The sequence below is a fragment of the Ochlerotatus camptorhynchus genome, unplaced genomic scaffold, assembly GCF_037179485.1.
Source record: "Ochlerotatus camptorhynchus isolate MF236.1 unplaced genomic scaffold, CSIRO-AGI_Acam_v1.1 ptg000228l, whole genome shotgun sequence".
Taxonomy (NCBI): Eukaryota; Metazoa; Arthropoda; class Insecta; order Diptera; family Culicidae; genus Ochlerotatus; species Ochlerotatus camptorhynchus.
The window spans coordinates 1,613,614-1,625,812 of record NW_027040718.1 but is presented as its reverse complement, the minus strand read 5'-3'; the positions used below and the strand labels follow the sequence as shown (position 1 = coordinate 1,625,812).

The 12,199-nt window shown below is 41.3% G+C and overlaps 3 protein-coding genes across 5 annotated transcripts in view; all 3 read left to right on the top strand.

Moving 5' to 3' along the window:
• LOC135704000 (uncharacterized) overlaps positions 1-12,199 on the top strand; it is a 383,333-nt gene that overhangs the window by 110,448 nt on the left and 260,686 nt on the right. The gene's annotated exons all lie outside the window — the stretch shown is intronic.
• The window catches only part of GABA-B-R2 (gamma-aminobutyric acid type B receptor subunit 2), a 165,513-nt gene that overhangs the window by 34,013 nt on the left and 119,301 nt on the right, over positions 1-12,199 (top strand). The window lies entirely within an intron of this gene.
• On the top strand, positions 7,158-7,917 carry LOC135703976 (E3 ubiquitin-protein ligase CCNB1IP1-like). The gene is made up of 2 exons (XM_065225333.1): positions 7,158-7,437; positions 7,519-7,917. The coding sequence occupies exons 1-2, from the start codon at positions 7,207-7,209 to the stop codon at positions 7,840-7,842; spliced, it is 555 nt and encodes a 184-aa protein (XP_065081405.1). The 5' UTR covers positions 7,158-7,206; the 3' UTR covers positions 7,843-7,917.

Genomic DNA, 12,199 nt, shown 5'->3' with positions numbered 1-12,199 from the left:
GGAAGAGGAGTAAAATTAACGTTTATTTGCTGGTTTTTTAAAGTTTCAACATTTGGTTTTACATTTCAATTGGTTAGCCTTTGCGTTTAGCGCTAATTTACAGGATACCTTTTTAAGGCCTTGTTTTCGTTTGAATTTATAAATGTGATAACCTACCTACTTGAGCACAGGAACCTACCTAACTACTTGAACTAGGCTGCCAAATCACGAATGATCTAGTGGTTTGATCGCAGACAGGCGACTCTGAACCTTTCCAGCGTGGACGTCTTTCGCTCCTCGAGTGTTTGAAGACCATTTAGGTGGTGAATCTCAGAATTACGAGTTCGCGGTGGACTGTCAAGGATCATTCTAAGGATCTTGTTTTTGGATCCTCTGAAGCTTTAGGTGGTGGCACTAAGCACAACTCTCCCAGATTGGCATACCATACTCAATAGCCGGCAGGATAATCTGCTTGTGGACAGCAAGCTTGTTTTTGAGGGAAAGGGTGGACTTCCTGTTTATCAGAGGGTAGAGCGACCTGATCAAGATGTTACACTTGGTGGATGTCTTGTTCTTATGGGATCGGAATAGCAATTTGCTATCGAGGGTGAGACCAAGGTAGACTACTTCACTCTACCATTTAATGGGAGTGCTTTCAAGATGGATCTTGACGTTAGCAGGCGGAACAAACCTAGGTGAATTCGAGTGTGGAAACAGAATGGTTTGTGTTTTAGCTGCATTGATACAAATCTTCCAGCTTTTGAAATAGTCGGACAGAACATCCAGGCCTGAGCACGGATCACTCGACCCTTATAGATGATGGAGGTGTTATCTGCGAACATTGACAGGATACCACCACCCGGCAGGGGAGGAACGTCTGACGTGAAAATGTTGAATAGCATAGGCCCAAGGAGGCTACCCTGAGGGACCCCTGCATCTACGTTGAACGTATCAGTGGGGACATTGTTCAAGTAGACCTGGAATGATCTGCGGACTTGTTCCGCTTGATGATGTTAGTAACCCGTGCGAGTTGGTGGATGGTGGCCTTTCCTAAGCCCGAATTGCTCTTTGAGAAAGATGTTATTATCATCTGAAAACACCAGCTGAGTATCAACTTTTCGAATAGCTTCGAAATGGAGGACAAGAGGCTGATGGGGCGATAGTTTTTGGCACTGGTACGATCTTTGCCAGGCTTGCGTATTGGAATCACTTTGACTAATTTCCGGCATGCAGGGAAGTAGCCAAGCTCCAGTTGAAGATAACAGTAAGGTGGTTGAAAAAGTCAATACTCAAGTTTTTCAACTCGAGGTTGACTACACCATCCATACCCGCGGCCTTCATGTTTTTAGTGCTTCTAACAGCTGCTCATCAGCCGATATCCCAAGTCACATTCCAGGTTTTATCGCGGTTCTATAGCATTCTACAAGTCTAAATCATGAGAAGAACAGAACTCTTATAAAACTCAAATTGTTACTTGGGATTCTACTATCATCATGCACTACTACGGGGGTGGCAGTGACTCTAGACATTGCCTCCAGTACGGCAGGCTCATGGAGGGTCACCATTGTTTGGCCAAGATTATGTGAAATCACAAAATGTTGGCCAAGAGCATTGGCCTTTTCAACTGGGGTTATGAGTATGGATGGGTCCGAGTTCTGGTCAACAGAGGAAAGTGGAGGGATCGGTCTCGACTGGTTTTGAACAATCTGGGAGAGAGCGAATCTTGTTGGCAAAATCGTTATTTCTGAGTTCCTGGTCTGGATAATTTTGGGTCAAATGGGGCAGCCCAGAACACTAGAACTGCCTACGAATGGTGTTACGGAGCCTGATAAGATCTTTGGTTGGGCTGTCAAGGTTCAGAGTATGACTCACCTGTCTGTGTTGCTCCCTGGCACGGGATATCGCCTCTTCGATGGTTTGCAGACACCGATAGACTTCTTCGAATGACTCCGGTAAGACGTCGTAATCGATTGCTGTGTCCACACAGCGCTGGTACTGCTGCCAGTTGACACGATGGTAATTTCATCGGGAAACTTGAAACCTATTGGCCGAGGAACCTACTTCGGCCACCATCGGATAGTGGTCCGAGCTCAGTTCTTGATAGGCGATAAGTTGAGAGATGTTATCGTCAATGTTGCTGATGAAGATGTCGATGGTGGCATGAGCTCCGGATCGACTCAGCCAGGTGGGAGTGTACAAGATTGTACCGTTGTACAAGATTGTGCCGTTGTACAAGATTGTGCCGTTGTACAAGATTGTGCCGTTCTGGTTTCGCCTACTATTACCCCAGGCTTGATTCTTGGCGTTCAGGTCGCCAGCGATGATGGAATTTTGTGGTTGTCGTGTTAGCTTGATGATGTCTTTTCGGAGGTCTACGGCCGAGCCGTCCCTAATGTTGGTTTGCTTGGAGCAGTAGACCAAGCGATATGCTCACTTCAACTCCAATGGCTTTGATAATTTTCAGCTGGAAGCTTGGTAGTAGCCGGCAGCTGATGTTCCGTCTCGCAGCGATGGCCACACCCCTCCCCCGGAGCTGGTGCGGTCAAGCCTTACGAGCCGAAAGTCGGGAAGGAAGACGTTCAGCTCGGGCTTCAAGTGAGTCTCGGTGATGACGGCTATGTCGATGTGCCGTTCGTTGAGAAAGTCAACAAACTCGATGTTTCTGCTCTTCAAGGAGCAAGCATTACAATTTACGATCTTCATGGCTTCACGGTCCATACTTAGTGACAAGGGACAAGGCAGCATGTAGCTATTCAGATCGAGTCTTGCAGGTGCGCATGATGATGATGACCTCGGCCACGAGCGTCACAAGTTCCTCCGAAGTTAACGGAGAATCGTCGACAGGCTCACGTGAGATAGCACCAGCGTATGATAAACTAGGGTGGTGGATGAACCTGGAATTGGTTGGGCCGCAGCAGCAGCGAGACGATGCTGAACTGTCGGACTGTTGGGAACCATTTGTATATTCGCAGGATTGGGTACTAGACTTCCATGAGTACGGGAGGCGAACGATGATTACGGAGGTGACCGGGCTGATTGTTGATTGTAGTCTTCCGACGGATATTTATAAACTCCACTCGCTTGGGACATCCACGATTGGAGGCTTGGTGGTTTCCACCGCAGTTGACACACCTCCCAAGTAACAATTTTGGTTTTATGAGGGTTCTGTAGATCATGATCTGGACTTGTAGAATGCTACAAAACCTCGATAAAACCTGCAATGTTACTTGGGCTTGGCTCGATGTCATCATCTTGCTCAAAGGACGCAGTTGAGCGAGTTCCAGCACACTTGCCGCAGTTTGTCTTCGTATGGCAGTTTTTGGTGCCATGGCCATATGATAGGCATATTCATACACTGCGTTACATCACGATGTTGGAGTTTGTAATGCTCCCAACTGATGATGACCTGAAACAGGTCCGGGATTTTGGATCTCAGAGCCCCAAGACTGGTGGATCCCTTCGTGAAGTGCACCAGGAACAACTGATCACAGAAGCTGGTGTTGTGGTTGGAACGCCGGTTCATTGGGTACACTGCCTCAGGCTTGAGCCCAAGTCGCTCCAGCTCGGATTTCACCGCAGCCGCTTCGAACGACGGTAATCCACGCAAAACCACCTTCAGTGGCTTGCTCGATGGCAGACCATGCGTGAAGAAGTTTCTACTTGTTTGTACTGATTATACTGATTTTGGTACCGATGCTGTAAAGTTTGAAGCGAGGCAGCAGCTTGTGTTTTGCCAGTTCGGCACCCAGCTTGGCAACATCCTTCACCGGCGTGAAAAGCGGGGGAATCCGCTCTTTTCTTGCAATGGGCACGGCGTCACCATCGCCATTTTCTTCCGGGAGTACTGCTTACTGGTTGGCTAGCAGTACCCGGTTTCCGACGTCATCCTGCGACGCGCTGGGCTTGATTAGCACCTTCTTTGAAGGTCCCGCTGCTGTATCATTGGCACGTTTACGCACCATTTGTTTCGTGTTTGCAAGTTCAAGTAAATTTGCCAGAACGCGAGAAGGTGGCGACCTTTCCACGGCGCAACGCGACAGCACAAAACGAAGCAAAATCGAAACGAGATCTCCAGTGAAAATACGGACTGAACAGCTCAATAGTTGAGCAAAGAATGATGAGAGGAAGAGGAGACAATAGGGGGACTTTTATATAAACCCATTTTCTGTCACGAACCAGCGCCTGATTCGTTGGGCGAACGTATAGAATCACGTATATGTATATTGACAGTCGACTGTGTCGCCCATAGTGAAAAATTTTGAAATAGTTTCTGCACGGTCGTTTCCACGAGAGAAGAAGAACACGTCGTAGACAGATAAGCCAGTTGTCTCCTCTTCCTCTTAGAACCAACTTTGTTTGTTTGTGAATAACGGCATGCTTGGCAAACTCGGTTAATTTATCAGTTAAAATGTTTTGTTTAGAAGGCAAAGGTTCAACTCAACCAGGCAGTAAAATCAGAACGAATTCTGATGATATCTACTACCCAAGTAACCAAAAGTTCTGATAATAGGCTATTTGTGGCTTAAGCAGCTTCGTTGAAGACGGTCTATATAATTCTAAGCAGCCGCATTTTAAAGTCGTTATAAGAAATTGAAAGTTCCGGTACCATAATTGAAGAGCATTCTAAGCAGCTTCTGGCGGAACTTGAACGGAACTTTTTGAAAATAAATTAAAAAAGGTTTTTGTCCTCTACACCAATTCTATATTTAGTTCGCACTTTTATGAAAGTTATTTCTAAAGGCAGGTTTGAATGTGTATTAATTTATCAGCATTAGTAGTAAAATTGAAGCTGTTTGAAGAATTAAACCCAGTCCTTCGGCGTGAGAGCCCCAGCACGAACCGCTACGTCATCTGAGATATATTAAAGTGAGCTGTTGTCCCGCCTACTGTTGGAATTTTCAGAATTTTGACTTGAATACGAAACAGAACACCTTGAAATTTTGAATTGGTGTTTGCCCGCATGGTATTCCAACACACTTTTGGCGTAGTGGTTAGCTTTCGTAGATCGCATGCCAAATAAACGGGGTAGAATCCAGGAAATAGCTCTTTAGTTTTATTTTATGTTTGGATAGAATGTTGATGCACTGCATAGATATAAGAATTATGATTTATTTTGAGCCACTGATCATTTCATATTTACGTACATGAAATTTTGTTACTAATAAAGACTTGTGCGGATTGCTTCATGTGGGCTATGACGGACCATTTTGGAAAATTTCAAGTTGCCAAGAAGTTTCACAGGGAACTTTTAAGATACTTTAAAGTTGCTAAGAAGTTCCGCTAAGTTGCTAAGAAGTGCTTAAGGATGCTTTTTGGAACTTTTTTTTTAACTTCAAGTTGCTAGGAGTTAGCATCGGATACTTTTTGGAGCCTCGTGAAGCTTCTAAAGCAGCCAGAATGTTGTGTTGGAACTTTATATGCACTTTATGGAACTTGAAAGTGGGTTTTATCGTTGAATGCGGAACTTTTGGTTGCTTGGGAAGAAAGCTCTGTCGGAACTTTATTTGAATTTTATGGAACTTGAAAGTTCTGTCGGAACTTTATTTGAACTGTATGTAACTTGAAAGTTCTGTCGGAACTTCATTTGAACTGTATGTAACTTGAACGTTCTGCCAGAACTTTATTTGAACTGTATGGAACTTGACAGTTCTGTCAGAACTTTATTCGAACCTGAAGTATTTGAACTGTATGGAACTTGAAAGTTCTGTCGAAACTTTATTTGAACTTAATGTAACTTGAAAGTTCTGTCGGGACTTTATTTGAACTTTATGGAACTTGAAGGTTCTGACAGAACTTTATTTGATCTTTATGGAACTTGGAAGTGAGTTTTATCGTTGAATGCGGAACTTATGGTTGATTGGGAAGAAAGTTCTGTCGGAACTTTGTTTGAATTTTATGGAACTTGAAAGTTCTGTCGGAACTTTATTTGAACTGTATGGAACTTGAAAGTTCTGTCGGAACTTTATTTGAACTGTATGAAACTTGGTAGTTCTGTCAGAACTTTATTCGAACTTTATGGAACTTGAAGTATTTGAACTGTATGGAACTTGAAAGTTCTGTCAGAACTTTATTTGAACTGTATGGAACTTGAAGGTTCTTTCGGAACATTATTTTTACTTGATGGAACTTTATGGAACTTGGAAGTGAGTTTTATCGTTGAATGCGAAACTTCCGTTTACTTGGGTAATCGCCTAGTGCAGGTCCACTAAAACCCATTCCTTAATCAGAAATAGTACCAACAACTGTTTTTTGTAGAGAAACTCTAGGTGATTTGAGTCGAGACGAACTAGCCAATGAGCTAAAAATCTCACTAATGAAGTTTTAAAACAAGGGTGAATTGGAGAAAATTGCTCTAAATCGGGCAATTTAAGAGATACAAAAATGTTTTTAAGGACATTGCTTAAAATTAGCTGCTTTTTAGAACTATGAACATTGTATCCATAGACGGTTTTTGTATTCCTCAAGAACAGCAATCAATGCATGCCAAGTGTTCGACACTTTTTAAGACGATCTTTACTCCGTAGACAACCATTCGTCTCCATGCACAAGGGATCCAACAGCCATCAGTTAGCACGATTTACCGTATCATTATTGAAATACAGTCGTAATTCTCTGGTTGGTCTTTTAATACTTGGGCTACGTTTTAGTTGGGCCTCTGCTGGTTAGGCAAATCTCATGTCAAATTTGATTTGACAATCAAACATCAATTTTTGCAGGAGGTTAGCATTTGCGTTTAGAACTGCGAATGAAATGTAAATGTAAATATTTGGTATTTTTTCGAAACATTTGAGTTTCATTTAAAATTCTAGAAGAACACAAAAATAAAATTGTGCACATAAATCATAAGCGTTTCCTATTCAACTTCAAGCAATTTGCTTCAATTCGCTTTTTGTGAAATCTTCCCGACCACAACAAAGAATACGCACACTCTCCAATAAATTTTAGCCTTCGGTCAGTTGGCGCAACCAGCGAATTTCGACCGTACATTTTATCATAGTATTGTTATTTGATATTGATTGCACAAAATTGGTTTTCTTTAACATAAGTGTTTTTTGTTATAATTGTAAATTATCATCAGATACCTTTTAATACAATAAATCATCACGTGCCACGGCAGGCACGCATCAAAAACCAAGCCTGCTTATCTTTTGTCTATCTTTGTTGACAAAAGCTTTCACCAGCAAGTCTTTGACCATCATTCCACATTGTCATTAACTCATTTGCAAAATGTCAACCGAACGTGACCAACTGGTGTGCAATGCCCGGGACTGTTTCAAGAAAATTGAAAGCACCGCGTGGATTACCTGCTGTTCGCACGTGTTCTGCGCTCAGCACGGCAAGGAAGCCAAGCTCCGCCAGACCACGGCTCCACCCAGTTGTCCAGCGTGTGGTTTCCGCTTCCGAGACGAGCTTTCCATCGTGGAACGAAAACTAAACAACTCGCTTCAGGCGCGAGCGGTAGGTAACCTAACCTCGTTTCTCTGACGTTTCTATTGTTTACCAGCTATTGTGCTCTTCCTACTCTCTCCTATGATACAGCTGCTTTTGTGCGGCTACAGTCCGGAGGTGGTGATGGAGATTGCCAACAATGCCATTACGTTTTGGAATTTCCAGAAGCAGCAAATTTGTGCCAATCTGGAGAGGAAAGTGGAATACTACAGAGAAACGGTTTGCACAATGAAACGAGATGTAGCTCAGCATAAAAGCGATAGCGAAACGAAATTTCGTCGATTAGAGCAACAACTGGAACAGGCCCAGGCAAGGTTGAAGGACTTGAACGATGAAAGAACGGCTGCAAAAAGCAGATACGGGGAGCATTCCAGGTGCGTGAAGAAACGCAAGCCAGATGATTTTCTGCTGTGACCCGATTTGCGATGCAAAACGTAGTTCGATGTGTACCTACCATAGAAATGCGCTCTCAGTGATGGAGTAATAAAGCAAATAGGAATCATACGTGACTCTTATTATGCCTATCAATTCACACAATCTTGAATTTATTGCAGTCCCAATAGAAGCTTATTTTCGGATCGGATCTACATTGCAATATAAATCCGCCAAGTTCCGAAGCAATAAACATCATAACTAAGAGGCGAGGGAGTAAGCTCCGTGTGCCTCATATAGAATCGTGGAAGTCATAAGCATAAAACATACCCATATGAAAACGCTGACGTATGCAGGCTGGGACTGACCAGGAATATTGCTATATTGTTGCTTGTCTGTCTAAAATCTGGGAGAAACAATTATTTTTTTGAGAAAGAAGGATTAGTAATTTCCTTATTTGCTTGTACTTATTCTCGACACTGAAGAAGTCTGCGCATTGTAGACGAAATACGCGGATCTGTCAAGGATATGCAAATAAGGTAGTGGATTTAAATGGAAATGACTAATCCTTCTCACTTTCTTTATTAAGGTGTTTCTCTAAGAGGCCCATATTCATCAGGATATTTTTAGAGTTTGCACATTTTCTTCAAGTTTGTATGGTATAAATGGTTAGCTTTCAGTCTGATCAATGAACCGAGTGCCCTCAATCACTATTAATTATCGTTAAAAACATTGGATATGCTGGAGACATAAGGTTAAAATCACTTTAATAAATTTTAAACAAAATTAAGTAAAATAAATAGGTAATGCCCCTAATGTCGGCGTCAGTGTTTCTAATATTGGGCTCATACATACATTTCGAAGGAAAGCATTGTTTGATAATTTTTCACTAGCAATCAAAATATCTATTTGTTCTCCGGACAAACAACAACTCAATCAGGAACTTAAACAGAACAATGTGGCGATAGTTAGTGCCTGAATGCTTTATGACCGAATGCTGACCGAATTGATCGGATTTTCCTCATAGCCTACACACTTAGAAATAACTAATTTTACACGTGATGGAATCCATCTTTGACATAAAAGATGAGACGTAAACAAACATGTCATGTAATATTAAGTGCTGCGAGCCTGAAAAGTTTGTTGCTCGACGAAAAGTATGTTTGATTGAGCTATATTTCGCGTCTGTTATGACTCAAATTTATGTTAAAATTGGCGCTCGTATATGTCACTCTCAGAGCACCCAAATTTACATGATTTTTTCTAAGTGTGTATGAAATCAAAATAGGGATTTCTCGATTACTTTTTTTAAAGCGACGTATCTGCATTTGTAAACGATGCATTTGATCGTTGCTTTAGCGTAACTGGTAGGTCACCCAGGCATACTAAAACCACTATCAGGTAGTGATGGTAGCTCGGGTGGTAGTGTTAAGCGGTGTCCAGACTGGAGAGTTATAACATGTTATAACGGTTGTCAAATAATTGCAACACATAAATCACCATCAAGATAGCGCTATTACATGTTATAACTCTGTATAGTCTGAACGTACTAGGGTGGGTGAGCCAGTAGTGGAGGAACTAAGACAATTTAATTATTAAAAATTGAATCGTCGATGTATGTACAATTTATATACGTCAAACTATAGCTTTCAATCTGTATTTTGCTATAAAAATATTAAATCGTAATTAAATTGTGTATATTTTTCGAAAACTTGTCCTCCATTAAAAGGAACACTGTTCTAGTAGTGGTGGTAGTTGCTAACTTTGGTTCTTATAATAGTGGAACGCATTGGTTTCTTATGGGTTCCACTATTATAGGAACACCACCGCAACTATAGGTGCAAAGGAGTCAAAATCTTAAGGAAACTAAATTATTTTCCGTCATTTTTGGACTAATTTTATGTAGTATATTTGGTTTCACCGAGGGTTTCACCAACAATCAATACGAAACTAACGATTTTAAATTGGCTCACTACTTGACTAGCCTATTGGTCCCAAGCAAATCGATTAACGTACCCCCATTCTAGTATAAATTCCAGCACTACGTTTGTTTTGATTCGCTATGAAAGTTTGACAGCTTGGGACCAAAGATAGTACCAGAGCTGAGCCAAAAAGTTGAGCCTTCGGGACCTTCTAGCCTAAGAGTTATCTCTATGGTTTCACTCTGTGTTTTCCAAAATTGATTATTCAAATACTTCGTTACCTAAACGATTTAAATTAGATACTATCGAAACGATTTAAGGGGTTACGCCACCCTAGGATTTTCAAAAAATCGATTTTTTTTTCATAAAAAGGTACTCTGAAGTGTCAAGAATAAGGGACAATTGGTTCCATGTTGAAGGTTTGTTATCTTCAACTATATATATTCCCTTACTTTTGCCAAAAATCTGTACCTCAAACTTCAACCGCGTTTTTTTTTTCGATACAACATTTCTCTCCGCGGCCCACACGATAGCATCTGCAATTTTAACTCAATTTGATCTAGACTTTGACGATTGCATTCTCTGATTAATTATCTAGAGAAGTATGTAGCCGTCACTGGTCGTGAAAGATGGTGTTGGAAAAGACGGGAGTGGAGCATACATTTTTTGTAAACCGTAACTTATAGTACGATTTCGAAGCAGGGAAGAAATTTTAAAATGGAGTACTATGCCCGTGCTACATGATCAAGAGAGAAGAATATGTGAAAATAGTAGTGTGCGAATTTCGCAAGTGATAGTATGACATGTACATTCGAAGGGGTATTTGTGAATAGCAGTGCACTGACATCGGAGAAAAGAACGTGTGTCTGAGATAGGACAGAAAAAGTGAAAAGAGTGAGAAACGATAGATTTTTATACTGTATACCCTAGAAGATGGAAGAAGAAAGGAAGAGTTTAAAGTGGTGTGAAATGGTAACTTCCTGCTTGTGACGGGTTTGATTCGTGTGTGGAAGCACGATTTGGATTGCAGTGGTAGTGTCGAGGAAGTGAGGAAGTGGGTTTTTTTTTGTTTACGAGTGGTGGTGCCGCTTCATACTGCGTACACGAGGTTTGTGACGAGTGGAGTGGTTTTTAAGCTCGAAAATGCTTCAGAAGAATACGGCACTACACTGACACTACCGTACAGCTGCAGACAGGTTGAGTTTCCGGCATAATGCGGTTTAAGGGTGAAAGGAGAGTAACATTTGTACAGATAAGTCAAATTTCAATTATTACTATTTATTCCTTGGGTGTTATTACGAGTGTCATGGTGACCTTTGTCGCTGGTGAGGTGAGGGGGGTCACGTCTTGTTGACGTCATCCTCCGTTTGATTTGGACAGAGTCACGTCATGACGACGTGACTTTTCTCGCTTCACTGGTGACGGGAGTCACTTCGACTCTCGGAATAACCCACTTGCATTGAATTTTCTCTATTTAGTCTTCCAAGATTCCTTTTGGATCCACCCTACTTAATTACATCTTCACAGCTTTCAGCAGTATGCGTGTGAGTGTGAAAGAAATGGCTGAGAAAATGTGTTTGTGGTTGTAGAGTTCTCCAGATGCACAAAAGTGTTACAACTACACTTCACTGCAATGATAGTAGTTGTGATGTCGCGATACCTTTGTGTTTCTTCTTCTTCTTCATTTTTATAATTGGATTTTGATGTTTGTGAGATTGCGCTTGGAGATCTCTATATGGGTCGATGAAAGAGATCGACAATAGCGAATTCGTTTATTATCGGGGTTGGAACTGGTTCCAACATGCGAAACCGAACTTTTTGTCAGTGCGAACCTCAACCTGAGCTAGGTTTTATAAACAAATGAGCAAACTGACGTTTGTCAGAAAACAAGCAGACCCAATCTGGATACCCGATCCAGGTTGGAACTGAATAATAAACGAATTCGCTATAAGACAGTTTTATAGTTTCTTGTCATAGGAGGCATGCCGCCTCCGCCTCCGTTGCAGTTAGAGGTATGCGCTGATTTAAAAATGGTCGATGATGGTGTGTGGAGTAAATTTTCCATACGGGAAAGGTGTCATCGCTATACCGTTTTTTTTTCACCCGTTAATTAATTTTTATAATTTATTCTCAAATATTTATAGAGTATCAAAAGACGGAAAAATATATTTAAATAGAATACTTTTACCCTTTTATACATATCACACTGCATATGCTTTTATTTTACAGCTGATAATAATTAGAAGAGGAGAGCAGAGTTTCAAAGGAATCATCATTAACTGCGACATGAGTTAGTTCTTTTGTAGTTGTTTGTAGTTTTCGACATTTGAGGATTTGTTATTAATGGCGGCGTGGCACCTAATATCGGTTCGGTTATACTTCACTAATCTCTACTTTATTATTGCAGTGTACATGCTATTAAAATATATATGTTTATATACCCTTCATAATTCTATAACATAGTGAACTCTGTACAA